The sequence below is a fragment of the Puntigrus tetrazona genome, unplaced genomic scaffold (genome assembly GCF_018831695.1).
Source record: "Puntigrus tetrazona isolate hp1 unplaced genomic scaffold, ASM1883169v1 S000001057, whole genome shotgun sequence".
Classification (NCBI taxonomy): domain Eukaryota; kingdom Metazoa; phylum Chordata; class Actinopteri; order Cypriniformes; family Cyprinidae; genus Puntigrus; species Puntigrus tetrazona.
Window position 1 is genome coordinate 85,820 of NW_025048646.1, and position 25,284 is coordinate 111,103.

The 25,284-nt window shown below is 37.7% G+C and overlaps 1 protein-coding gene across 1 annotated transcript; it reads left to right on the forward strand.

Moving 5' to 3' along the window:
* The first annotated feature begins 9,939 nt into the window (after window positions 1–9,939).
* Window positions 9,940–22,574, forward strand: si:cabz01083838.1 (macrophage mannose receptor 1). Its single transcript, XM_043234067.1, has 6 exons — window positions 9,940–10,099; window positions 15,156–15,518; window positions 16,131–16,463; window positions 17,088–17,173; window positions 22,028–22,130; window positions 22,238–22,574. Exons 1-5 carry the CDS (start codon window positions 10,042–10,044, stop codon window positions 22,127–22,129), a joined length of 942 nt encoding a protein of 313 aa, XP_043090002.1. The 5' UTR covers window positions 9,940–10,041; the 3' UTR covers window position 22,130; window positions 22,238–22,574.
* Window positions 22,575–25,284: the final 2,710 nt, after the last annotated feature.

Sequence of the window (25,284 nt, forward strand, 5' to 3'; positions counted from 1 at the left end):
TCTTTCAAAGCACTGGGGGAGGGTGGCTGCACCTCAATTCCCCTTGGCTTTGCAACCCAGACAGCAGCTACATTATCACTGTGCGGGTCAGCCTGCATTTCTGGCTTGTCGTTCTTATACTGTTCTAGAGACGGATACAACTTCTCTGGCGGAGGCGGAGGAGGAACACAAGCAGGGGCTGAAGTCGAAGGGTTAAAATACGGCAGCGGGTGGCTCCCCTTCTCGGGTAAAGAAGAAGGAGGAGGCGGAAAATGAGTAGAGCAGGTGCCTTTATCTTTTGACGGTTTTGGAACTGTTTTAGAACAGCTTTCGGCACATAAATATTCTTTTTGTCATTCCAAACAAAACTCATTTTATACCATGTGTCATATCCCGCTTTCATATAATTATAATCCCACAATGGATCTCCCTGCCCACCGTAAATCATGTCATTGGCAGATTTCAAATAACTTGGGTCAAATGTCCCTTCTTTTGGGTACGTTCGCCACTGGCTATCCAGAGTCCATCCATACAAATTATCTAGGAATGGCACTGTGTAATAGCCCCAACCACATCTTTCCATCCAATCTTTGGGTGTCTCAACAGGTTCAGGTTTTGGATAGCTCTGTCCCATTATGAATACAGATCAACCAGCGTACAGACAGCAAATCTAAATCTCTTATTAGACCTGTCAGTGAGCCAACCAGTTCAAATTTAATCGAACACGAGAAGTTGACTGTGACGATGGCAATACAAATAATCAGGTAGTGAAACTATACTTTCTCTTACCCGATCAGATGTATCCCGGACGAGCCCCCAAGAACTGTAGGAAATTATGAAATAGTGCGTGCACTTCAGTCTGCACCGCAGCAGGTCCCCTCTGTCTGTATCGCTGGTAGATGTGTACCCTTGGTTCAGCGCGCTGGAAGCACAGTCCGATAAAACCACACGAGTGAAATCAATCTGGTTTATTCAAACAAATGCTCTCAAACATCAAGTCTGTCTTCAGTTTATATACATCGGGAAAAATAGGAGTGCACCCAAAAAGGAGGAACTTGGTCCCCAAGCCATAACATAGGAAAACATATACATATATGGTAATATTGGTTAAACTTGTTCTAACAGCTCAGCAAAACCAAATAGCCAACAAGAGGGAAAAACAGTGGGAGTGAGAACCTTGTGAAAGCAAGATACATTGTCACCTTGAGGTGGTAGAAGGGCCAGTTGCTATCTAGCCAAAACAGTTCTCTGTACGCACAAGGCATCTCCGTCGCATTTAGGTCAGAGTTCATACACACACACATAGTAGAGAAGGCATAATGTTCCTTCAATATATATAGATGCTATTCATATATATATATATATATATATATATATATATATATATATATATATATATATATATATATTCAAGCTGTAAATATTTATACTGACTCTACCACTTATCCTATGCTAACGCTGGATCATTCTGGCAGGTAAGTTTTATCAAGGATTTATGAGTACAAGAGAGATTTACATATATGTTACTTATATTTAAACGTTGGTTACAGGACCTACAAATCACTTTTAAAAATCATTTACACATCCTGTGTTTGAGTTCTTTCAGACTGCCATACCGTTGGGATAATCAGACCATGTAGATGTTTTAACTTGGCAAAAACAGTGAAAAAACATAATTGGGAAAAGGGCAAGAAGGCATCAAAGCATGTCAGAATTCAAAATCTGCTTTACTTCCTGTCCCTGGAGGTACCTTCTTCTGACTTCCGAATTTTGAAGGCAACATAGATATATCATTTGCTCCTTTTGATATCCCACAATCCTTTGCATTCCGTGACGGTTGAGCTAAAAAGTAAAGATGGCGTCTGAAAGTTGCGATTGGTTGACAGTTGCGTGTAAATGTATTTTTTCATTCTCATTCTAATTCTATTCTGTTGTAGATCAATAAAACCGCTATGCTGTCTCAGAAGCATTACCGAAATCATAAGATGCCTTTCTGAAAAAACACTGCGTTCGCAAGTCATTGCTTTATAAAGCAGCGAGGCAGCAAGTCAGATGCCTAGGATTTCAGATGCAGCCAATGTGTGATGCAACCTTGAAACCAGAAATGTCAGATTTGACCTTACAACACTTAACAACTGGTGCCTGAAGCAGAAAGTGAACAGGTGGGAGGAAACATAGCATTCCAGATTCCACAATTTATAAAGTAATTATAAGACTGTATGTTATTAAGAATGCACTCGACATTCTACCAAAAATTCTTATTATTATTATTATTTTACCATCAATTATTGTATTATGTATTTTGACTGTAATTGCCTGATTTACTATACATGGTTTCGAGCAGAAAATGTATTATATGGGTAATTGTGTTTGTGTGTTGCTGTGTTATGAATTTAGAAAATGTATAAAAATAATGTATACAATATAAATGCTTGTTGGTAATTAAAAAAAGAAAAATATGGCAAATAATTTTGTGACCAAGTTTACGATATTTACATTTTGGATGGATAAAATTCTATGAAAAATTCTCTTAAAAGAAAAGAAAAAAGACATCCAACCTAACAAAGGTATTTCGTTAAGCCAGTTAAGTGTATCTGTGAAAGAATGGAACAATACCCTTACGAAAAAGTATTATACTTCAAGTTTTTTTCATTAAGCATACATAAGTAAAAAAAAAAGTGGACTATATACTTATATTTTAGTATACTTATACTTTAAGTACACAATGTCTCTATAATCTTCTTGTAAGCAACAAAAAAGGAGTTTTGTGAAAAGTTTACATCATATGCATGAATATTAAATTTTAGAGGGTTGTCTTCAACTACTGGCCTGACACACAGCACAGTGTTTTTTTGGACACATTTTTAATGATACATTGTAAGCATTTCATTTGATTGATAATAATATGTTGAATTAATTGCTTGTAGTATTTAAAAAAAACAATTAAGTGTATATAGTGACACATTTTTTAGAGTGTGTGTTTTTTTGGGAATACAGAATGGAGAAAATGTGTACTACCATATAACAATGAAAACACGGATTCTAGGAGCAAAAGTATAGTTTAAATATACTTGGCCTTTATAAGTCAAGTACAAATTAAAAGCCAAAACTTATACTTTTTTTGTTTAAAAGAAACACTAATAGTACATTTTAATATGCTTTTTCGTAAGGGTAGTATAAAGTCAGTAAGTAAATTTTGTATGTTGGTGAAACATGAAGGAACTTACTCAAATATGTGTACACCATAGTACCATAAGGTGTGGTGAGTATGGATATAAACCACAATTACAGTAAAACATTTTGGATTGTGGATGTAAAACATAACACTATGTTTTACTGATAAGCACTTTTTGTGTTTTTCCCCTTCTTTTAGGTGGAGTAATAAAGTAATGAGTGAATTACTGCGAACTGTGTTTCCATTGTTATATAGTAGGGGGCACTAGTACACATCTTCTGTACTGAATTTCCAAAAACACACACACTGTAAAAAAATTATTCACTATATTTACTTAATAAAATTGTTTCTAAATATTACAAGCAATATTATTAATTAGACTTAATTAGAATTCATTATTGTTAATCAAATGAAATGCTTACAATGTACCATTTGTAAGAAAAAAAAAAGATTGTGTCAATGCACTTAACAGTACTGAATAGGAGAATATACTGTCTGTAAATGTTTAATGACAAGATTTCAGTTAAAGGCATTTATTTCATTAAGGCATAGTATCTGTGCAATCAAATTGATGACAATCATTAAAAATTAAGTGGATTATTGATAAGAATTATTATAATTAACATAAAAACAAATACTGGAAGATTAAATTTGGTGAATAATTTTAAAAGTATTTTACAATACTGTATATACAATATAATAAATAAATACTCACATAAGAAAAACAATGGGATCAGCTTGTAAGCACACAAAAAAAAAAAAAAAAAAAAAAATCTTCCTGAATCATCACAAGAGCAGATTGAAGTAGTTATCTGAAACAACAGACAAAATGAATGACCATACACATATTTTTATGCATTGACTTTCATGCAAAACTTTCATATTTTTTTTTTTTTTTGGAAGCTAAATGTTTGTAGACACTGTCAGTGATTTCCATGTGGACTTTGTTTGCTCTTCATTCAAAAAGCTAGACATAATATGGAAATAATCAGTTCTCAGTAAAATCACGTGCATCGCAATGGTAGTCTTGGCTCCACAAGGAAAAAATAAACACAAATAAAAAAAAGAAAGAATAAATCAAAGGTATACACTTTTGTACCTACTGTATTAGGTTCAAATAAGTACACTTTAAGCACTAATATGTACCGTTAAGGTACCAAAATGGACAGTTTATTTTTTGGTACAAACATGTACTTTTTAAAAAGGTAACACCCCAGTGACAGCTTTTGTACCTTTATTTTTGTCTTTGTGTCTTTGTGTAAACTATACAGATTATACATATAACCTCTTTTCTTTTGAGCCAATTTCAAGGGAGAAGGTCTTATTCGCATTGTGAAACATAAATTGTAAAAAGTCAACTGGGCCTAATAGGCTTGACCATTCCCTTATGAAACTTTTGGCTAAAATTATTGTTCAACAAATACCTTTTATAATTTTAATTTACCTTTGGAACAAAAAAATTATACTCCGATCTTGGAAGATGTAACATCCTATCTCAAAACTCAGTATTAGATAATTTTTTTTAATTATTCAGTAGTAGATAAAAAGTCATTTGTTAGTGATCAGTTAAAGGACTTCTTAACAGTATAAGCACCATCATAGCAGCCACTAAGGTAGTTTTCAGTGCTATTGACAGTAAAGAAACATGTGCAGCATTATTTGTTTATTTCTTAAAAAATGTTTAATATGGTTGATCACACCATTTTGTTACAATATCTGTTTAAAATTGTGATGTTTGTTAATGCTATTGAATGGTTTAAAAATGGTTTAAATATCAATAGCAAATATCAATGTGTCACATGAGAAGTCATTATATCAGGGGAGCCAGAATTAGTTGGAGTTCCTCAAGGTTCCATACTAGGGTTGTTTACAATCTACATAAATTATATTTGTATAAGCGTTGATGCAACTGTACACCTCTATGCAGATGATACTATCACATACACTACTGCTAGAACTCTATATGTGTCCTGATTTCAGTTTATGTTCCCCTGTCTTGGTGTTTTAGGACTCTTATTTTTTAGTGTTTGCTCCCCATTGTTTCTGTGTTCCCTGCTCCTTGCCCACATTGTTAGTTTCCTCGGTTACTGATTAGCTCCTTTCCCTTGTTAACTTGTTATCCTGTTTATTTAAGATCAGCTCAGTTCCTGAGCAAGATGCTGAATATTGTTTAGCTATAGCTGCCTTATGGAGCCATCTTGAGTTTCTTTAGTCTAGTCCTAGTTTTGCATTGTCTCCAGTGTATGATCTTTGCCTAGTATTTTGGATATTTCCATTATCTTGCAGTTTGGACTCTGTTTTCCCCTGTTTGGATTGTAGCTTGTTATCAAATTACTCTTTTTTTTCCAAATATTCTAAATATTGTTTACTTGCAGCTTGCAGATGGATCCACCCACCTCTGCTCAGGTCTGTTACAGAATACTCGGCCACATAAGGATGCAGCAGCTTTTTGAGTGGAAACTGGCCAGGTATGGACATTACAAAAATATTATTTGCCCTGAAACAAGGTACAAAATCTTTTGAAAATCATAAAATCAAGTTACCAATTTTTTAATAGAGAATGTACAAATTTGGAATATGCATCTGGATCTTCAAAGTCAGTTCAGTAACCCAGACTGGCTTCTAGTGTAGAGGATCCGCCAATAATGTCAGTATAAGCAGCTGGTCTTCCCAAACCAGTACCAATCAGTGTTAATTTTAAGTGTTAACTGTTAAATTTTTGACTAAAATTCCATTTAGTTCTAATCATATTGTAGTTGTCTGAATTGTTTTTTGTTTTAGTCTAGCTTTAGTTGACTAAATATCATATAATTTTAGTCAACTAAATCTACAGCATATTTAGTCAGCTAATGTTGAATGCACTCCAGAGGTGGTGGCAACAGCTTCAGAACCACTGGAAGTGTCAGTGGTAGCCATTCAACAGTCCTAATCCTGCCCTATCATGGCTATGGAAGCCATTTCTCCTGCCCAGTAACAGCTATGGAAGCCATCTATAATTCCTCATCCAGCCTGGTCATGGCTAAGGAGGCCATTTGTAAAACCTTGTCATGGACTGCTATGGCCAAGGAGGCTGCCTATGAACTCTCACCCTGTCCCATCACAACTAAGGGGGCCACCTGCAAACTCTTTCCCTGTCCTGTCACAGCAAAGGAGGCCGTCTTTAAACTCCTATCCTGTTCCGTCACAGCTAAGGTGGCAGCAAAAAAAAAAAGACAATCGTCAAGTATCAAAGACAATGTCGATCATAATATAAATTATATATATATAGATCATGCATGTAGATCGTGTTTTGGCCATTTTGAATCTGATTGGGACAAAGTAGGCTAGTCAGTGACAGAGATGCCTCGACAGACACAGAAACGTCTGTAGTTATGTCATGGATGGATCGATAATCAATCAATCAATCAATCAATCAATCATTTTTATTTATATAGCGCTTTTAACAACACAGGTTGCATCAAAGCACTGTACAGTATAATGTAGAAGAGTACAATGACAGGGATGTATAATGACGACAGTGAACAATTTCTTATTAAATGCAGAGACGGTCTCTGTAGTCAATTCAACGATAATCACTAGAGGTTAAGTGTCCCCAACCAAGCAAGCCAGAGGCGACAGTGGCAAGGAAACAAAACCCCATGCAAACAGAATGGAGAAAAAAAAACCTTGGGAGAAACCAGACTCAGTTGGGGTCAGTTCTCCTCTGACCGGACGACCAGCACTTAACTTGCAGTTCAATTTTAAACGCAGCTGTGTCAGGTAGTGTAAATCGATAACCTGGTGATAAGAATATGAGTATGTATGTTTGTAGCCTAAATGTATGTGTGTGTGTGTAAACAACTGCTGGTGTGCTTTGCTCCCCCTAAAAGGGGTCTGCCTGCATCTAAACAAACCCTCAGCAGATGAATTTGTGGATACCATCACCACTTCCAATAAGGTCTCCCCTCGCTGATGGGAGTCAAGACTCACTTCACTCAGAGTGTGGGGCCTCTAAAGCCTTCTTCACAGGTGGCTCAGTTCATGACATCTGCAATGCTGCTGGCTGGTTTACACCCTTGACCTTTGTTAGGTTCTATGGCCTGGATCTGCGAGCCACTCCCAGCTCTTCGGTTCTCTCGCCCTAGCTGTGCAATATCCACACTAGGCAGGGACACGTCTAATGGGTGGTTATATCTTATTGCAAACTAAATATAAAAACACTGTTGTATTTGTTTGGTCTAAAATACAGGTCGGGTTCTTTGTTGCGGTGGACATGAATATTTTAGAAATCAGTTGATGGTGAGCCCCCCACGGATCTGGACAAACACAATTGACTGAATAAGCTTCTCATCGAGAAGCTTCTGCCATACATGGTAGGATCTTAGCATACTTATTTTTTACTTCTCAAGCTTACTTCTCAGCCAGAAGTACAGGGAAATTCTCTTCCTGGGCTGAATAACGGACCAAAATATATATTTTTTTCTAATGCCCATCCATGTGGCACAGATTTTAAGGTGAACTGTTGAAAAGGAAACAAACTGATTTTTGAATTTAAAGAGACTTAATTTTAATTAAATATCAGAGTAATTATTTGATTTTGAAAAAAAAATTACTGGACTGAGAATTAATTGGATTGGGTCTTAGGTGACTGAAAAATACATTGATGGGTAAATTACCAAATTAATCTCGGGTATATTTAGTGTGTTCATAAGGTGTACTTGTAGGGTTTTGTGTTTGTTGTACAATCCAAAACTATGGAAAATCAACAAATTTTGCACAAAATATGGCACTGGCATATGCTCGGGAGGATTAGTCCCTGGAGGGCGCTTCTGATGATAGGCCACTCTTGTCGTTGGTGGAGAACTGGGCTGAAGATCGGCTTTCCTGCCCAGAACTGCGTAACAGAATCTGGAATAGGAATGGCTCTCCTGGCCGTGACTGCAGAACGGGATCAGAAGGAGAAAGGACCAGCTCTCCTGGCTGTGACTGCAGAGCGGGATCTGTGGAAGTCAGGAACGGGAACGTTTCTTCTGGCCATGCCTGCGGAGTGGGATCAGTTTGGCTGGTTTCGGCTCGGGCCTGGTAGATGGACACCGGTAGTTGGCCTCTGTCCAACTCAGTCCCGTGGTTTCTGGGAGGTTTACAGGACAATGGTAACTGGCCCTAAGCAGAAACAGCCAGAGGAGGACCTTGTCATCAAGCGTTGCCTCCGCCGCTGACTGACAGAACTTGGCGATGGAGTAGAACAGGAAGCTCATCCAGGAGAGGGCAAGGAAGTGAGTGGTGAACTACATCGCCATACTTTTTAAGGTTGTGTCTTCTGTTACAGTTCGCTTGTGGAAAGAATAAGGAGATTAACTTCTCAAGGAGGGGTTAACTTTAAATGAGTTTTAATCCTTGAAACACGTAACTTACATCAGAGACGTACACAATGGCAGGTAGCGAGTAGACACAACAGAAAACACAGGGCAGGACACACTAATTATACATCACATAACAAAGATATAATTAAACACAACTGAGGAACACGGCTGTGAACAATTAATAAACTAAACAAGAACAGGGACATGACCAAAAAATGGAAAACAGAAACCAAGAAAATGAAACCAAGTCTGTAACAGGTATGGTTTGTGCTGTGCTGTTATGTTATTGTAATGTTTGTTGTAGATGAGGTTTCTCTATTTCTATTTTTTACTTAAGTTTTAAGTGTTGCCATTTTGTCCAGGGACCATTTGAAAAAGGGACTGTAGTCTCAATGTGATTGCTTAAATAAAGGAGAAATAATAAAAATAAATAAATAAAAACAGTGCTGTCAAATTAGCATGTTAACATGGGATAGATCATTCCAGTTTAATGGTGTTAAATATTTAGTGCAGTTAACGTAGAGGCAGAGCTAGGGTTGGCTGTTCCACTCACAACTGCTGCTTCTGTGTCTATTTCTTTTCATTTATTTAGATGCAAAACTCCACTTCGCCTCAGTGACAGGTTCCATTCAAAAGAGCATGGAAATAGTATGGGTAATGAGGAAGCTTTAGAAGGAAAGTGAACTGTGGTAAAATTAGATTTGTTTTTGTCCTGGAGCCTAAGGAAGAGACTGAGAGCAGATGAGCCAGGGTGACACCTAGCAACAGAGAACTTAGTTGAAGGAGGAGACAGAAAGAACTGGATGGATAGAAGGATTAGGCATAGCCGGAGGAATGCAGTCAAGAGCAGGTGGACTGAGAGGACATTCATGAAAAATCTAATAAAAAATGATAAAAATAAAAGACAGGGAAACACTCTGCTTACTTTCTGGGTCAGGTCTTCTGTCACAGTGTGGTGAGGGAATATATGCACTAAGATGAGAATTCAAATTAAACAGTTTTCATCCACAGAGAGAGTGGCTAAAAAGTGCTAAAAAAAGAGGGTAGTACACTCACATACACACACACAGGATAAATGACGCAGCAGAAAGGGCGTGATTGAGGGGAATATGGAGGAGAACAAGGATTAGATGTGGGATGGAAAAATGTGTGACAAATACACCTGCATGGAAATTCATAGTAAAAAAATAAAATAAATAATTATAATAGTTTGTTTGTTTGTTTGTTTGTTTGTGTATCAAAAGGCCGGAGAATGATGTGTTTTACTGAGGATGTGAATTTGCTGAGAATTGAACATTTGAATGAAGAGCAAACAAAATGTTCAAGTGGAAAGAAATCTCTGTCAAATATTTTGCATTTGAAAAATCGTTTTGCATGAAACGTAATGTATAAATATACAAATATGTGTATTGGGATCATTCAGTCTGCCTGTCGCTGCGAGTAACTGCTAGTATTTGGCTCTGAGTTTTGTTTTGTATTACATTTAAATGCTAAAACTGTTGTTTATTTAATTGTGTTTGTGGAATAACAACAGTTTCAAGTTCCATGCACACTTTAAACTCATCACCAATGGACAAGCTGTTTCAGTTGTTTTTTTTATCAGGTGAGCATTATTTTTTAATATTTAAATATATATCTTTACAAATGTTAGAATTCCAGATTTGTGCTTTCAAACAATTTATTCTCATAGGTCACTGAAGTAGTTCTTGCTCAAAAGATTTAAAAACATGACCTAGTTGCTGAAATTAAAATATGTAACTAATATGTGTCTATAATTTCAGTGGAAATCTAAAAATTACCAATATGTAACCATCAACGATAGCATATAAAAGTATTTTAATTATACTAGGTTACTTCTTTTTATGAACTTAAAAGTCAAAGGAGGATTGGTAACACTTTCTAAGATCCTCTTTTTTATTATACATTTTAAGGGTATTCTTATGGCAATATTATGAATGCATAATGCATTATAAGTAACATTATAATATGTATCATCTCATGAATATTCATAAGAATAGTTTTAATGTGTTATATTATTTACTTATTTGTGGTTATAGCTTTAATAGTATGATAATTTATAACACACAATGAACAGGATTCATCCACTTAAATTACAATGGATTATATTTCTCATAGTTATAATGTAAGTCTCATATCTTGCCATTTTACTTGTTACTTTACTTAAAGCCCACAAATACCGCTTATAATTAACACTAATAACAATTACATTTTTTCTCAAACAGCCATAAGATCAGATATCAGATCAGATTAATGTGTAATATGACACAATTGCTTCATTCATTTGCTTTTTTATGAAAACAGTTTGACAGTTACCCTTTAGACAGTTGGTAATAATTACCTCTGCAACTACATGTCAACTAGATTACACTAGAGTGTAAGGGTCCCCCTTTTCCTGCAGAACGGAATCCAGAGGCCCTGGTCGAAGGTCAATGCGTGTGCGGTCTTTTCTTTGCGTCTCTTCAAAAATCACTAATATTTATTAATCTGTTGTGTTTCCAATTATAGTACTGACCTTATACATAATTTTATCTGACTCCAATCTTTCAGATTTTAGTTATATTTATTTAAATGTAACTGCTGATCCCTCTAGTTCTGATTAAATTTGGATCATTAATTAATTATAATACTTCCTAGTTTCGACTTATCGTTCATTAGGAGTCTGACAAAGAGATCCCAGACAAAGAGATCCCAAATGTAGTTGTGTAAACCTTTTGGTGTTTAGGTTCCCGTGCTCCAGTGTCAAACCTGGCTGGAATACATTCAGACCCAAAAGGAGGGCACACCTCCTTCTCAATAGAACACAGTTCTACCAAGTTCTTAATCTTCTCCATAATATAAGTGATTACTGTGAAATTGAGAACAATTTACCAGTCACACTGAGACCCTTCAAATCAGACCAAACATGAGAGTGAAGAACAATAGGTTCATAAGACACATGATATATAATGCCTTATTCCTAATGAACTTTAAACCAACTCTTTTTGGGCAGAAGGAGGGGAAGCAGGAAGATCAGAGGTGAGGAGGGTGTCATAAAGGCCACAAGTCACAAGTACATCGTATTCTAGGAGTAGGGTTCCTGGTTCCAGCGAATCTAAGTAATGCATCCTAAAAATCCTTTAACGGATTTGAATAATAAAAAGTGTGTTGGTGTGTAATGTTTAGGCTAAATTAAAAAGATGTGTCTTTATTCTAGATTTAAACTGGCAGAGTGTGTCTACTTCCCGAACAGAGTTAGGTGCTAGATAGAAAAAACGATCTGCTGCCAGCAGCTGATTTTGATATTCTAGGTATTATCAAAAGGCCAGAGTTTTGAGAATGCAGCGGACGGGCAGGACTATAATGTGATAAGAGCTCACTCAAGTATTGAGGAGCTAAACAATTCAGGGCTTTATAGGTAATTAATAAGATTTATCCGATGTTTGATGGGGAGCCAGTGCAGTGTTGACAGAACCGGGCTAATATGATCATACTTCCTAGTTCTAGTAAGGACTCTAGCTGCTGTGTGTTGGACTAGCTGAAGTTTGTTTATTAAACGTGCAGAACAACCACCCAATAAAGCATTACAATAATTTAACCTTGAGGTCATAAACGCATGAATTAATATTTCAGATGCTGGATTGCTGTCAAACCAAGGTTCTAACTGATGATGAAAAATTAACAGAGCAGCCATCAAGTGTTAGACTGTGTTCTAGATTATTATATGTGGGGTTTTTAGGTCCAATTATTAGCACCTCCGTTTTTTCAGAATTTAGCATTAGGAAGTTACTCATTGTACAGTTTTTTATATCAACTATGCATTCTGTTAGATTCTCAATTTGGTGTGTATCACAAGGCTGCGCTGAAATATTGAGCTGAGTATCATCAGCATAGCAGTGAAAGCTAACACCATGCCTCCTGATAATGTCTCCCAGAGGTAACACGTATAGGTTGAAAAGTAACGGTCCTAGCACTGAGCCTTGAGGAACTCCATATTTCACTTTTGAGCGATAAGATACCTCCTCATTTAGTGCTACAAACTGATAGCGGTCAGATAGATATGATCTAAACCATGCTAAGGCACTTCCTCTAATGCCAACATAGTTTTCTAGTCTATCCAAAAGAATGTTGTGATTGATAGTATCGAATGCTGCGCTAAGATCTAATAGCACTAATAGTGAGATAAAACCATGATCCGATGATAGAAGTAGGTCATTAGAAACTCTAATGAGAGCAGTCTCAATACTATGGTATGGTCTATAAAACCTGATTGGAAATGGACACCATTTTTTTTCTAAAAAGGAATACATTTGTGAGGATACTACCTTTTCTACTATCTTTGACAGAAAAGGGAGATTAGAGATTGGTCTGTAATTTTTTTATTGGTCTGTAATTCATCTTTGGGTTCAAGATGTGGTTTCTTAATAAGAGGCTTAACTACAGCCAGTTTGAAGGTTTTGAGGAACATATCCTAATGAAAATGATGAATTCATAATGGTCAAAATAGAATCTATGACTTCTGGAAGCAAATCTTTTAATAGTTTAGATTGAATAGGGTCTAACATACATGTTGCTGGTTTAGATGATTTAAAAAGTTTGTACAAGTCTTCTTCTCCTATAATAGAGAATGAGTGTAATTTTTCCTCAGGCGATCTAAAGCTCACTATCTGATGTGAAACTGTAGTTAACGGCTGCATAGTTACAATTTTATCTCTGATGGTATCAATCTTAGAAGTAAAGAAATTCATGAATTCATTACTGCTATACTCTTGGGGAATGTTAGCACCTGTTGACGTTTTATTTTTCATTAATTTAGTTACTGTATTGAATAAATACCGGGGGTTATGTTTGTTTTCTTCTAAAAGAGATGAAAAATAATCAGATCTTGCCATTTTTAATGCTTTTCTGTATGACAGGATACTCTCCCGCCAGGCAATACAAAATACTACTAATTTAGTTTTTCTCCACCTGCGCTCCATTTTCCGGGCTGCTCTCTTTAGAGTGCGTGTGTTTTCATTATACCATGGAGTCAGATTGTTTTCTTTCATCGTTTTTTAGTGCAAAGGAGCAACTGTATCTAAAGTGCTAGAAAAAAGAGAGTGCATAGTTTCTGTTATATCATCAAGTTTTTGCGTCGTATTGGATGTGCTAAGGAATTGAGATGAGTCAGAAAGATTACATAGAAAGCTTTCTTTTGTGGTGGAAGTGATGGTTCTACCATACTTGTAATAAGTTGCAAAGTTTACAGGTTTAACTATACAGAGTTCGCACAAGACTAGTGATCTGAAATGTCATCACTTTGCTGCATAATTGTGTGTATGATAATTCATATGATGGTATAATATATTATACACTTATTTATAATGCATTATGTGTTTGTCATATTGCCTTAGGAATACAGTTATAATGTATTATAAATAAAGGCTTCATTGCAATGTTTGTAAAACAGTTTATTTGATTAGAGTTAAAGGACCTTAAAGCTGCATGCTTAGTCGACTAAAGCAATGCTTAAAAGGAGCTACATCATATCACTCTTTCAAACCTTTACCAGAGAAAATGCATTTCAGGAAAGTGTCTTCCTTCAGCTGATTTCATCTTCGTCTGTGGCTGTAGTCAGTTGTAGTTCATGTATTTATCTTTCCTTCGTTGATTCTGCTTGGGTGATAACAGCAGCTGTTCATCATATGTGTGTGTGTGTGTGTGTGTGTGTGTGTGTGTGTGCATCTATAGTGTCATGGGGTGAAGAATCATAAACATTTGTACAACTGATTTTGTGAATAAAAAAAGCCTCTCCGAGGCCTGACGCCACGCCCACTGTGTCTGTCGTTGGCTCCTCCCGTCACAATATATATATACACACACACACACACACACACACATATATATATAGGAGGAGCCAATGACAGACACAGTGGACGTGGCGCCAGGCCTTGGAGAGGCTTTTTATTAACAAAACAAGGTACAGAATAAAGTGTCCAGGGGAGAAAGTGTCTAAATAAACGGGGGAACTGGTGTCCTCGTCGTGCTGCAGGGAAAGTGCAGGTCAGGTAGTGCTCCAGGGTGAAGGGTCCAGGTAAGGGGCGGAGTCTGGCGGCCGCACGCGCTCCCCTCTCTGGTCCGGGGCGCGAGGGGCGGCAACTTCTTCCGCGGCATCTCCGTCGCTTCTTTCCTCCGCTCGGCAGAGTTGAAGGGGATAAACAGCTCGGCATCCTGACCCGTCAGCCGTACACGGTGTGGTCATCGCCTGGACTACGGGGGTCATCGCCTAGACTACGGGGTCCCACGACGCGCTTCTCTGGCGGCGGGGCGAGCTCCTTCACGCACCCTTCTTGGACCCACGAGGACACCAGCGTGCATGCACGGGGGATGAGACCGGTCTCTCGAGGAGAGGCGCGCTCGGTATTTAACGGTGGTGGTAACGAGGCTTAATTGCTTTCAGGTGTGCCTCGTCACACGCCGCCAGACCTGACCAATACCCCGCCCCTCCTCTCGAACACACTCACTCCCGTCGGGAGCCTGGTGAAGGGCAGCGAATAAAGGACAATGATGACAATAAAGGGGAAGGGCAGCCGACTAGTCTATATATACATGAATGTGTGTGTTTGACTTGATTGCCATCAAATGATGTAAAAAAAATAAACATTATATACTTTTCTCAACAGGATTATGTTCATTTACTAGGAGCATCTCACGTGAGTATGTTGTAATTCAGGAACAGAAGACTTGGAAACAGGCACAAGCTTACTGCAGAGAGAATTACATAGACCTGGCTACTGTTCAAAGTGAGGAAGACTGGGGAAATCTACAAGATGCAGTTAAAAAAATTACTAAGACTGCTTGGATTGGACTGTACAATGATATCAATAGCTGGCGCTGGTCTTATCAAAATAAAGAAATTGCATATAGCACCTGGAGTTCTGGAGAACCAAACAACTATGGTGGGCATGAGGCATGTGGTTTGATGAGGGCTAGCTCATGGAATGACTATGATTGCAATAATCTTCTTCCATTTTTTTGCTTGAACGGTAAGAAATGATAGAAACAATAGAGATAATGTAAATATTTTGAGTGGACAATGTAGTCATCCTAGCATACTAATAATAAAGTTCCTCAAACCTTGCACTGGAGGGCCAATGTTTTGCAGAGTTTAGGTCCAACCCTAATAAAACATACCTGAGCAAATTCATGAAATTCATGGGTCTTCAGGATCCCTAAAATATTATAGGTAAGTGAGTTTGATCAGTGGCTGGGCAGTGGCCCTCCAGGACCAGATTTGAGGAAACCCTGTAATAAGTTATAACCAATCTCTAACTACCATGCAGGATAATCAGCTAACATAAGGCTTATGTTAAATAGTACACATAAGAAATTGTAAGCAAAACAGTTTCAGTGAGCTCAGTTTATGCTTTCATAGTGACATTATTTCTGCTTCTGTAATGTGGATACTATTAAGCATTTTCTTTAACATTCATAATTTGGTTATTACACATTTGATTGTCATAAATTAAAGTTTAATGGAAAGGAAGATGGATTTGATTTAGGTAATTGTGCACATAAGGCATTAAAAAAAAAGAAGTGATCTCTGGCTTCAGCATTGACACTTACTCTGTGAACATTACACTGTGCTTTTTTGGCAGAGAATGGAGCAAACAGGTTTGTTTTCATCAGCAATAGTAAGACCTGGAAGGATGCTCAGAGCTACTGCAGACAATATTACACAGACTTGGTCATCATTCAGAATCAAACTGAGAATAGCCAGCTGAATGTACTGATGAAACCACATACAAGTGCTTGGATCGGTCTGTTCAGAGACTTGTGGAAATGGTCAGATGAAACATATGTCTCCAATGCTTCCTTTACTAGGCTGCCTTTACAGTCTGAGCTGAACAATCCTTGTGGTGTTTCAGATCCTAGCGGTATAATCAGTTATCAGGTCTGCTCAAATGTCCTCCCTTTTCTCTGCATGCACCGTAAGTTTTATGTCTGTTACGCATTAGAAATTAGAAATCAGAAATTATCTTTCTTAAAGTCTCTTCTTTCATTAGATGTTAAATCAAATTACTTTTAGCTGTTCCTCACACTGGACTGCATAACAAGGTTAAAGAGATTAAGCCTTAATCCTAATACAAAAATGAAAATTCTGTCAGCATTTACTTACCCTCATGTTTTCCAGACCTGTGTGAGTTACCCACAGAGAATAAATTAAAATATAGAATTCTCAAATGTATTTAAAAAAACATTATGATTAGGGCTCCCATTTTAATTAATTGGTTAAACATTTGCCTTATTAATAATGAAGATAAAATGTTGCTTTCTTTAAATAATTAGTGGTCAGGAATATATACCACTTTTTACTAACTAATTCATTGCAATTTTTTAATTAGACTTTATTTTAAGAGGTGTCCTTGTTACAGGGTTATTATACATCTATGTACTGAGTTATATTAATTAACTAAATTAGCTTAACTTACTATATAATTGGAGTTAGGATTAGAGTTTGGCCGTGTTAATTATCTTTAACATGCTACATTTGAAAATGAATTGCCTGCATTAATGCACTAATTTTGACAGCAATACTTTTTATATTCCAACAGGTGCAAAGAAACAGATTTTAAGACTGAGGGTTAAATCTGGTCAGAATCTTAATGGTCCTGAAATGATGAATGTTATCTTACAGTGGGTAAGTATTAAACAATGTGAGTTAAAAGACATAATGGATAATTAGCAAAAATTATAATCTCTCAAAAATATGATACTGTACAATATAGTACCCTGTGAAGCATTAGTGGCAAACATTCTATGTCATTGATGAAATTTATTTTATTCATCTGAAGCACTCGATAATTAATGTACCTGATCATTAACATAAAAAGATGCAAGTGTAATAAAACTAATATGATTTGCTAACAATAGAGATGCACAATGTAAATACCACAACTATTAGTAAAACCAATAAATGCATGACTGCTGCTGATAGACAATAAACAAATAAACATGAAAAAGGTAAAAAATTGAATTATAGAAGCAAATAAATTATATGACTATAATTTTAATATATTATATTAATATATCCATCCATCCATCCATCCATTTGCTACCGATTATTCGGGGCCGGGTTGAGGGGGCAACAGTCTAATCAGGGACCCCCAGACTTCACTCTCCACAGACACTTCCTCCAGCTCTTCCGGGGGAACACCAAGGCACTCCCAGGCCAGCAGAGAGACATCCTTAGAGACCTCCAGTGTGTCCTAGGTCTTCCCTGGGGCCTCCTCCCGGTGGGACATGCCTGGAACACCTCCATTGAAAGGTGTCCGGGAGGCATCCGGAACAGATGCCCGAGCCACCTCAGCTGGCCTCTCTCGATGTGGAGGAGCAGCGGGTCTACTCCGAGCTCCTCCCAAGTGACTGAACTCCTCACCCTATCTCTAAGGGAGCGCCCAGCCACCCTACGGAGGAAACTTATTTCGGCCGCTTGTATCCGGGATCTCATCCTTTTGGTCATGACCCAAAGCTCATGACCATAGGTGAGAGTAGGAACAAAGATCGACCGGTAAATCGAGAGCTTTGCCTTGCGGCTCAGCTCCTTCTTCACCATGACAGACCAGTACAGCGACCGCATTACTGCAGAAGCTGTACCGATCCATTTGTCGATCTCTCGTTCCATTCTCCCCTCACGCGTGAACAAGACCCCAAGATACTTAAACTCCTCCACCTGAGGCAGGAGCTCCCCACCAACCTGAAGGGGGCAAGCCACCCTTGTCCGACTGAGAACCATGGCCTCAGACTTTGAGGTGGCGATACTCATCCCAGCCGCTTCACACTCAGCTGCAAACTGCCCCAGCGCACACTGTAGGTCTTGGCCAGATGCAGCCAACAGGACAACATCATCCACAAAAAGCAGACGATATCCTGTGGCACCCCCCACATGACACCATGAGGAACCCAGTCGAATGCCTTCTCCAAATCCACAAAACGCATGTGGACTGGTTGGGCAAACTCCCAGGAACCCTCCAGTATCCTGAAGAGGGTATAGAGCTGGTCCAGCGTTCCACGTCCAGGACGAAAACCACATTGTTCCTCTTGAAGCTGAGGTTCGACTATCGGACGGATTCTCCCCTCCAGTACCCTGGCATAGACTTTCCCAGGGAGACTGAGGAGTGTGATCTCCCTATCCTTCCAGTCCAGATGCTGCAGAGATGTGTCAGCCAAGACAGCCCCACAACATCCAGAGACCTGAGGTACTCCAGGCGGATCTCGTCCACCTCCGGTGCCTTGCCATCGGGGAGCTTCTCAACAACCTCAGTGACCTCAGCCAGGGTGATGGTTGAGTCCCACCCACCCCCGGGTCCCCGGCCTCTGTTCCCCCCTTAATGGAAGACGCGTTGACGGGATTGAGGAGATCCTCAAAGTATTCCTTCCACCGCCCAACAATGTCCCCAGTTGAGGTTAGCAGGTTTCCGCCAGCACTCTAAACGGTGTTGGTAGGGCACTGCTTCCCCTTTCTGAGGCGTCGGATGGTTTGCCAGAACCTCTTTGAGGCCGTCTGATAGTCTTTTTCCATGGCCTCCCTAAACTCCTCCCAGACCTGAGTTTTTTTCACACAAGTAACAATCACACAGTGTGAACTATCAAAGACATGATCTGAGAGAATCGCAGACGAGTGGCATGCTAAATATCTGGACTGAAAGACTGAAAATAACAATGGCAATTGCCTACAGCCAATGAGAGAGCATCATCCATGGCAGCAAGAAGTTGTAGAGCAGAAGCTGCAGAACACACAATCCTTGCTCGTTGCATCTTCCCAAACATTTCCTCCTTGGTAATCTTCTATTTTTTTTTCTTTTTGTGGAATATGAGGCTGCGATGTCCTGCCGTTCCACAATAGAAGCACAGATGCTTGGTTCGACATCTCTCCCTCTCACTTTCTGAAAGGCGTGATACATTAAGCAGCATGGGTTCCAGCCACTCTGAGCGGTGAGCGTGCAGAGCTCGATAGCATAGTTAGCAGCGGTGCAATTACCTTGAGTGAGATTGATGAGCTGAGTGGAGATATCCTTACCACCAGAAGAATATTCAAACAATTCTTGAATTTGTTGAAGGAAGTAATCCACTGAATATTTAAGACGTGAATCCGTTTCCCACACCGCTGCAGCCCAGTCAATAGCTCTGCCAGCTGCCATTTCTTTTCCTCTGACTCGAAATTACCTTCTTGATGTTCTAGATACACTTTAACTTGACGAATGAAGCCCCTACATTGTTTCCACATTACCATCAAACTTATCAGGTTGAATGAATCTCACCCTCTAAGGTGTTGGGGGTGGAATTGCTCAGATAAAATGATGTTCATTAACTGATTGCAGCTTGGTTAGTTGCTCCTGATAACTCTTGAGCAATTCTCCTTGGTAGTTGAATGCAGCTTGAAGATTTAAACTTCCGCTGGATTTGGGGTAGGTGAAGTATTCTGCAACGAGGATGCTGAGACAGAGTTGGAATCCATTTGCGGGAGTTTATTGAGGGTTGAGACAACAATCATAAATGGGTAGGCAGGCAGAAGGTCAGAACCAGAACAGCAATCCAATCTGGCAGACAAAACTGAAGGGCAAATCCAACAATCAGGAAACAGGCAGGCAGGCAGGCAGGCAATGATTATACACAAGATAGCAATAGGTAGAATGATAAACGCTTGGTAAGGCAGGTACACTGGAAATACTTGACATTGTCCTGTTGGAGAGCCTCAGAATATGTAGGCCTCCAAACAGGAAATGATTAGAGAAGGACCAGGTGCCGGGAGACAGCTAGTACCCGGGCGAGGGCTCCCTCTGCTGGCTGGATGTTACACTAATGAGCTTGTGCTGTGCTGACCTGTCACCAGCGCAAATCAATATAGAGGTTGAGGTATGCATGGGACATTTTTTTAGATGAGAGCAGAAAAGATTTAAATCTTATTTCCAGAATCTTACATGCTAATGAAAGAAAGAGATATAGGCTAACAAGTAAAAGCAACCTGGTCTTGTAAAAATACGTACCTCAGTACACTTTCTGTGCAACACCATTTTAAAATGCATTACTGCATGGTTCACTGCAGTTTCAAAGTGAAATGAGCTCCACTGAAACACATGCACATTTTTATGCACATCTATATCAATAGCTTTGCTATGTTTTTATTACAATGAATATCTGGGGACCATCGCTAACAGTTAAAGATCTACCATGCCCTATAATAGATATAAAAATATACCCACCTGATAGATTTAACAAATAAAAAAATTATATAAAAAGGCATTTGTTGCAGGAACCATGTAATTTCAGCACAGTTCAAGATTGTGACAAGAGGGTCGTAACATCTCCATTACCTCCTTCAGGGAGCAAGGGTTACACAAGTGACTGAGAATTTCTCTTCATTATGGACAGCAACTTGGGGCAGTTGATGTGCCATTGCAGTCGAGGTCTTGTTGCATACAGCACTCCTGCCCATCATGGAGGCATTTGTGTTGACGACTACATGTCTCAACACCTGTCCTAAGGGCACTTCTGCCTGTGGAAATGCAGGTTCTGACCACGGGCTGAAGAGATGGCAACACTCTGGGGTAATGCCAATCATGAAGTTCAATTCATGATGTTTAATCTATGATGCTTTGCGTCATACTGACCGAATCCAACTTCATACCAAGAAAAGAGATGTTCTGTACGGGCATCCTCCGTTAGCTTAGTAAATACGCGAGTAGACATACTGTAAATAGAGTGCCATCCTCCCACTTCAGGACTGCTTTCATACAACAGCTTGGCATTCTTTCTGACTTTTAGACCTCAAGTGGTGAGAATTTGTACACACATATAAGTGGATTTTGAGGCACATTACCTTGAAAAAAAGTTAGGAGAAATTGAAAACTCTTCTTTCTCTTTTCTGTCTTTCACCTCTCCTGAGAAAGACTGTTATTTAAAGTGCACAGCTGGAGTGCTTTCACCATAAAACAATGTGGCCAAACTTCACTTTCATGTTCATCAAACCACTCTGTCAACAGTCTTGCTGTGTGTATTGGTGCATTATCATCCTGATACATGGCACTGCCTTCAGAATACAATGTTTGAACCACTGGGTGCACATGGTCCTCTAGAATGGTTCATTAGTCCTTGGCAGTGACGCACCCATCTAGCACAAGTATTGGGTCTAGGGAATGACATGATATTGCAGCCCAAACCATCTACTGACATGCTTGACTCTGGGCATGCAACAGTCTGGTTGGTACACTACTTTGGGGCTTCTCCACACTGTAACCGGATGTGGGATAGACAGTGAAGGTGGCAATGTATGTTGACCCTGTGGAGCCCCTGATGGACAGTTTTGGTGGAAACAGGAGAGTGGACAATAAAACCCCTTTATATATATATATATATATATATATATATATATATATATATATATATATATATATATATATATATATATATATATATATATATTGATAGAGATAGTTTAACTTTTATTAGTTATTTTTCAAAAAATATTTTTACAATTACAATTATTTTTATTTAGACAAAACAAAAGCTGAAGGAATGGGGGATAGAAAAGGAAACAAAAGTGACATGGAGAGTTCAGGCAAATGGATATGTTTTTTCGCAAGTTACACATTTTTAAGGTAATTGATCAGATTATTAGTAATTGCAGGAAATAATAAGTGTAATGGTATCCTATGTAATGGATTAAACACAAGATTATATTCTCTTTATGCACACCTCGTTTCAGCAGGCAGCAGTGGTGGTCCTGGATCACTTTGACTCCAGTTGTGTGCAAAGAAGATCAGCAATATATTTTTTATATGATTAATATATCTTCAACAACTTTAAAACAATTATATGCATCTTGTATTTTTATTTATGTAATTTGAGGTTTATTTTTAGCATAGCCATGATTTCATTTAACAGGGCATGTAATTCTTCTCAATTTAGATTTTATATAATCTATTTTTTAATTCATCTGTTATAGTATAAAATGACTAGTAATGTGGTGTGTAAGCTAATTGTGTAAGTTCACTCAGTTCTGGTCATTCCTTTTTCATTCTTTTTTTTTAATTTAATTTAAATTTTGTCACATAAATGTTTTCTTTTTCAAATCTTGTGTGTGTGTGTGTGCTTTTGTTATAGATGTAAAAAAATGCATCAAATAAATCATTTAAGTTCTGGTGTCACTTAGCTATTTTTGGTATTAATAAAAATCTTACAGGAACCTCAACATAACTTATTTACATATTTGGCTTTAATTTTATAACCAAATTTAGTCCAAACTTGCATTTGAATTTCAAAGTCTTCATAAAAATACTATTTATTTTGTTTAGAAGCTTAGACTGATAAACTTCTTGCTTAAAGCTGACATCTAACATTGTTCTCTTCCGTTTTCCTTTGAAACATCTACTTTGTCAGATGATGGGAATAAATTTCAACATTTAACTGATCTGAGTTGAATAATAAACATTATTACTGGTTCAAGTTATCTCATATCAGAAATGATAAAATTCATATCCCCATCCAAGGTAGTAGACATGATAATGCCTAACAATGAATTGATGATTAAGCTAATATTATGTAACACATGTATATATATATATATATATATATATATATATAAACATGTGTGAAACATACAAAGTCCTGTATTTAAGCATTACTCATTTAAATTTATAGTATGCATTAATTTTTTTGTTAAGTGATTTACATGAGCTACAAATCTTCAATGTTTCAGAAATGATTTTGGATTTTAATAGCATACATACATTATTATTACTTGATGTGTCCTTTTAACTTAAACCTTTAACCCTGTGATTATTCAGGTAGGGTATGTGTAGTAAAAACTAGCCTAAACCATAAAGCACTCACCTGCTTGCAGTTTGAAGTTCTGCAGGAATAACGTAGGAGACTCCCTTGAGGTTGTTCTTGTTTGAGGCTCTGTTTGTAGTTATAAGCAAAACCTTACAGGGGACAATTGTAACAATAAAAATCTTTTATTTTATTGTTCACAATACAAAGCGTTTATTGCAAAAAAAAACTAAATAAAAATCGGCTAAGTTACAAGTCATAATCAATTTATAATCATTTATAATCAAACTCTCGGCTCGATGCAGAAATTACTTTCATGTCCAGAGTCATGTTGTTTAAACAACAAATGCAATTGAACCCATTTATTCATCCATGGGTGTGCTAACGAAAGTGGATTCAGACATGCCCTAGCTTGTTGTAATTGCACATGTGCCATGCGTTTCAGAAAATGCTCTCGAATGGTTAAAATATAGACCTTGGATTTTAAAACAGTTTATATTAAAACAGGTTAGGTCACAGGCATTTTATCACGTGAGCTACTGAGTAAACCCACCATCTTTGAAAACCCATAGATATAAAGCTGGATATGTGTGATGCTAATGTTCAAAAGCATCAGTTTTGAAATCTACCAGCATTTAATATTATTTTGAAGTGATAACATGATTTTCTTCAAGTAATTCATCCTGTCAGAAAAAAAGGCTTTATTAATTGAAACCTGTAAATTTGTGTGAAAAGTAATAAAGGGTGTCAGAGGTTTTACTGCCTCTAGTGTTAATTTCTTTGGAAACTGATATACTTTTTGGTATGTATTTCGTGTCTTGCTAAAAAGTGTGCACAGGTATGTTTATGCCATGAAACCAGCTAGCACTTAATACAATGTCTATAGTGCAGTGGTGTATAAAGTACCTGAAAGCAATACTTGAAGGAATAGTTCAGCCAAAAATGAAAATGAAGTCATCCTAGATGTATATGATTTTCTTTCAGACAAACACTTTTTCCAGGCTCTTCCAATCTTGTTAATGGTGGTGGATAGTGTTATTATTATATATTTTGTTATATATTTTGAAACTCCATAAATGTCATGTATCCATTGTAAAGCTAACCATATGCCTCTGGGGGGTTAACATGTGTCTTCTGAAGAAGACCAACTTATTTGTAACAAAAATATTTATATATATAAAAATATATATATAAATTCAAATCAAAATGAAGACACCCTTACTGTTAACAAAATAATTAAGTAAGAATTAAGGGTAAGTTGCAGTCACAGGGGTTTTCAAGAACTCTGGAAGGCATTGGAGGTAAACCTGTTTGCCTTGTTTGTGATGGTAATGTGGCCGTAGTTAAATAATACAACAAAAGGACAAGTGCAAAGACCTCAACATCAGCAGAAGCAATAGAAGGTCAAAGAGCCTAGTGTCCCAGCAGACTATTTTTATAAAAGCAAAATAGCAGAGTGAAGCTGTCGTGAAAACTAGTTATATAGTAGCAGAATCAATCAATCAATCAATCAATCAATCATTTTTATTTATATAGCGCTTTTAACAACACAGGTTGCATCAAAGCACTGTACAGTATAAGGTAGAAGAGTACAATGATAGGGATGTATAATGACGAGAGTGACCAATTTCTTATTAAATGCAGAGACGGTCTCTGTAATCAATTCAACGTTAAATCACTAGAAGTTAAGTGTCCCCAACCAAGTAAGCCAGAAGAGATTGCAAAATCTGCCCGACCATTTAGTAAAGTTTTTGAAGAGCTGCATGATTAAAGTATGCAACATCATGGGCCCAGAAAAAAAACAAGCATTTTTAAATGCAAGCACAGCTATGGAGTGGATAAATTGGAAGGATATGGGAGAAGATGAAGAGAATTGGACATATGAGCTGACAGTTTATCACTGCATTATCCACCAAAAATCGCTGTGCAGTAAAGCCCTTAAGATGGAACATGTAATGAGCACTGTGACACAGGCAATTC